Genomic DNA, 2,787 nt, shown 5'->3' on the forward strand with positions numbered 1-2,787 from the left:
ATTTGAAGCTTCTGACAGTTTTTCCTGCAGAAGTATTTCTCTTTCCTCTAATTTCTCTCTTAATCGTTTTGTCTATCTTGTGTCTGGAAATTCTGGGCATGTTGCATAATAGTAACAATACATAATTTCTTTCTTATCCTCAATAGTCCACTCTATCGTCTTTATGGCTCTTCTTCGGCCAATCAGTGTTTGTCATTTTTGTGGACTTCTAATTCCTTCTACAACAGGGGGGTCATCTTCCCCCTGAGCCTGGCCTGGCCCCATTGTAGGAATGTTTCCTTATTTTGAGGATTTTATACTGTCATTTTTTTCCAGTCCTGGCACCAGTGCACCTACCAGGATTGGACACTTTTATCCTGGGTCTTGTACACCCAGCTATCTTTTTTATTTTTGATTTACTTCTGTCTGTGATATATGCTATATAAATACAGTCTATATATCAGTGTCGCCTTGGTGAGGTTTTGTGAAAACAGGGTCCACCTCGTGAAGGTACTCACCAAGACTTGAGGATGAATTCAATTTCAGCACTACTACTCTCCTTTGCTTGCTGACTTTTCATCTCTCCATCAGGACCCCATTTCTGTCCACTGTGGGTTCTTTGATGAGCTGTCATATTACTCCTCTGTGCAAAACCCTTGCCACATGTGGCACATTTGTACGGTTTCTGCCCCGTGTGTGTATTCTGATGCCTATACATATTACTCTTGTTCTTAAAACTCTTGCCACATGTGGCACATTTGTAGTTTTTCTGTCCCATGTGAGTACTCTGATGACTTATCATCTGACTCTTCTGTGCAAAACTCTTGTCACACATGGTGCATTTGTAGGTCTTCTCTCTAGTGTGTATAAGTTGGTGTTTAACCATGCTAGCCTTCCGTGTAAAAGTCTTGTCACACATAGTGCACTTATAGGGTTTCTGCCCCTTGTGTGTATTCTGATGCCTATACATACTATTCCTGTTTCTAAAACTCTTATCACATGTGGCACATTTGTAGTTTTTCTGCCCAGTGTGGGTACTCTGATGACTTACCATCTGACTCTGCTGTGCAAAGCTCTTGTCACACATGGTGCATTTATAGGGTTTGTGTCCTGTGTGGATATGCTGATGAAGTACCATAGTCCTTTTCCTTGTAAACCTCCTGTCACACACACTGCATTGGTAGGGCTTCTGTCCACTGTGGGTACTTTGATGAGATAGTGTATTACTCCTATGTGTAAACCTCTTGTCACATACAGTACATTTGTAGGGCTTCTGTCTATTGTGGCACCTTTGATGAGATATCATAATACTCCTCTGTGCAAAACTCTTGTCACACATGGTACATTTGTAGGGCTTCTGACCACTATGAATTATCATATGTACTGTTATAGTCCTTCTACTTCTAAAACTCTTACCACATGTGGCACATTTGTAGTTTTTCTGTCCAGTGTGGGTACTCTGATGACTTACCATCTGATTCTTCTGTGCAAAACTCTTATCACACATGGCACATTTGTAGGGCTTATGTCCACTGTGGGTACTTTGATGAGATATCATATGACTCTTCTGTGTAAACCTCTTGTCACACAGACTGCATTTGTAGGGCTTCTGTCCACTGTGGATCCTTTGATGAGATATCAAATTACTCTTCTGTGTAAAACTCTTCTCACACATGGTACATCTGTAGGGCTTCTGACCAGTATGAATTATCATATGTACTGTTAAAGTCTTTTTACTTGCAAAACTCTTGTCACATGTGACACATTTGTAAAGCTTCTCTTTACTGCATATCTGCTCATGTAATGCCATTGTATTATCTTGTCTTTTCCCATTGTGATTTAATTGATCAGTTAAATCATTAATACTGAATGTTACACTGTTGTGATTAAGCTGACTACATGTCATTTCCATGGGAGTTTGTGGATGCATTTCCAGTTTGTTTCGTTTTATAAATCCATCATCACTTTCCTTGCAGTTATGTCTGGTTTCAGAATGTACTGCATTTTCCCTTGTGATTGACATCTTATCTGAGAGGACTTTGTTAAATTCAGCATCCTGGGGTTTCTCATAAGATGACTGAAGACTCTGGATCTCAGAGAAATCTGCATCCCTGTGGACTTGAAAGAAAAAAAATTGTGTAAAAACGTGTTTTCTTACCATAAGGCTTACAGAGTAACTTTATTACTGTGTCCTCACAAAAGTATTTTTTTTATTTCTAACTGTAGTAAACAAACAATGGACTGTTATTACAAAGAATTACAATAATGAATATCACAAAACTCTGCACTCATTATACCTTAACTACTCCTTCTAAATACATTTATCAATGTCACATGGTCGTCTGCTTTTCTTATTTCTGCAAATGACTTTCCAAGAGTTCATCTGGTGCACTTGCCATCTTACAGTTCCTTGTAAAATAAATTCCTCCTATTTAGCCCCAACTTCATTTAAGGGCATCATAGGTGTTCTTGGACATAAAACTCTACCCAGGAACCAGTGAGAAGCTAGTATATTTATAGTTACAATAAGAGAAAAGAGTATATTACATTTAAATGTCTAAAGTAATAAACTCCACTACTTTCCAATACAGTAGATTTAATCATTTAAAATTCTCTACAATGCTAAAGGCAAAAAAATGTAATACTGGTCTAAATCTCCTGTTGCATTTGACATATTAAGGCGCTAGTAAGTACTAAGTATTGAACAACTAGACTGCATGCCTTAACTTTGCTACAACATGCACTCTGCCTCTGATGGAATAGTAAGAATGCTTGTCCATAGGTTTGCACGTTCATAGTTGTATAATA

General features: G+C 38.2%; 1 protein-coding gene across 1 annotated transcript in view; it reads right to left on the minus strand.

The window, feature by feature from the left end:
- The window catches only part of LOC122797915 (zinc finger protein 271-like), a 12,882-nt gene extending 11,085 nt beyond the window's left edge, over nucleotides 1–1,797 (minus strand). The window contains exon 1 of the mRNA XM_044066434.1: nucleotides 528–1,797. Within this exon, the coding sequence (XP_043922369.1) occupies nucleotides 528–1,789 (1,262 nt within the window). The 5' untranslated portion in view covers nucleotides 1,790–1,797. The remainder of the gene's footprint in view (nucleotides 1–527) is intronic.
- Between the last annotated feature and the right edge of the window lie 990 nt (nucleotides 1,798–2,787).

The sequence above is a fragment of the Protopterus annectens genome, chromosome 3.part1 (genome assembly GCF_019279795.1).
Source record: "Protopterus annectens isolate FY-2018-M chromosome 3.part1, PAN1.0, whole genome shotgun sequence".
NCBI classification, from domain to species: Eukaryota; Metazoa; Chordata; order Ceratodontiformes; family Protopteridae; genus Protopterus; species Protopterus annectens.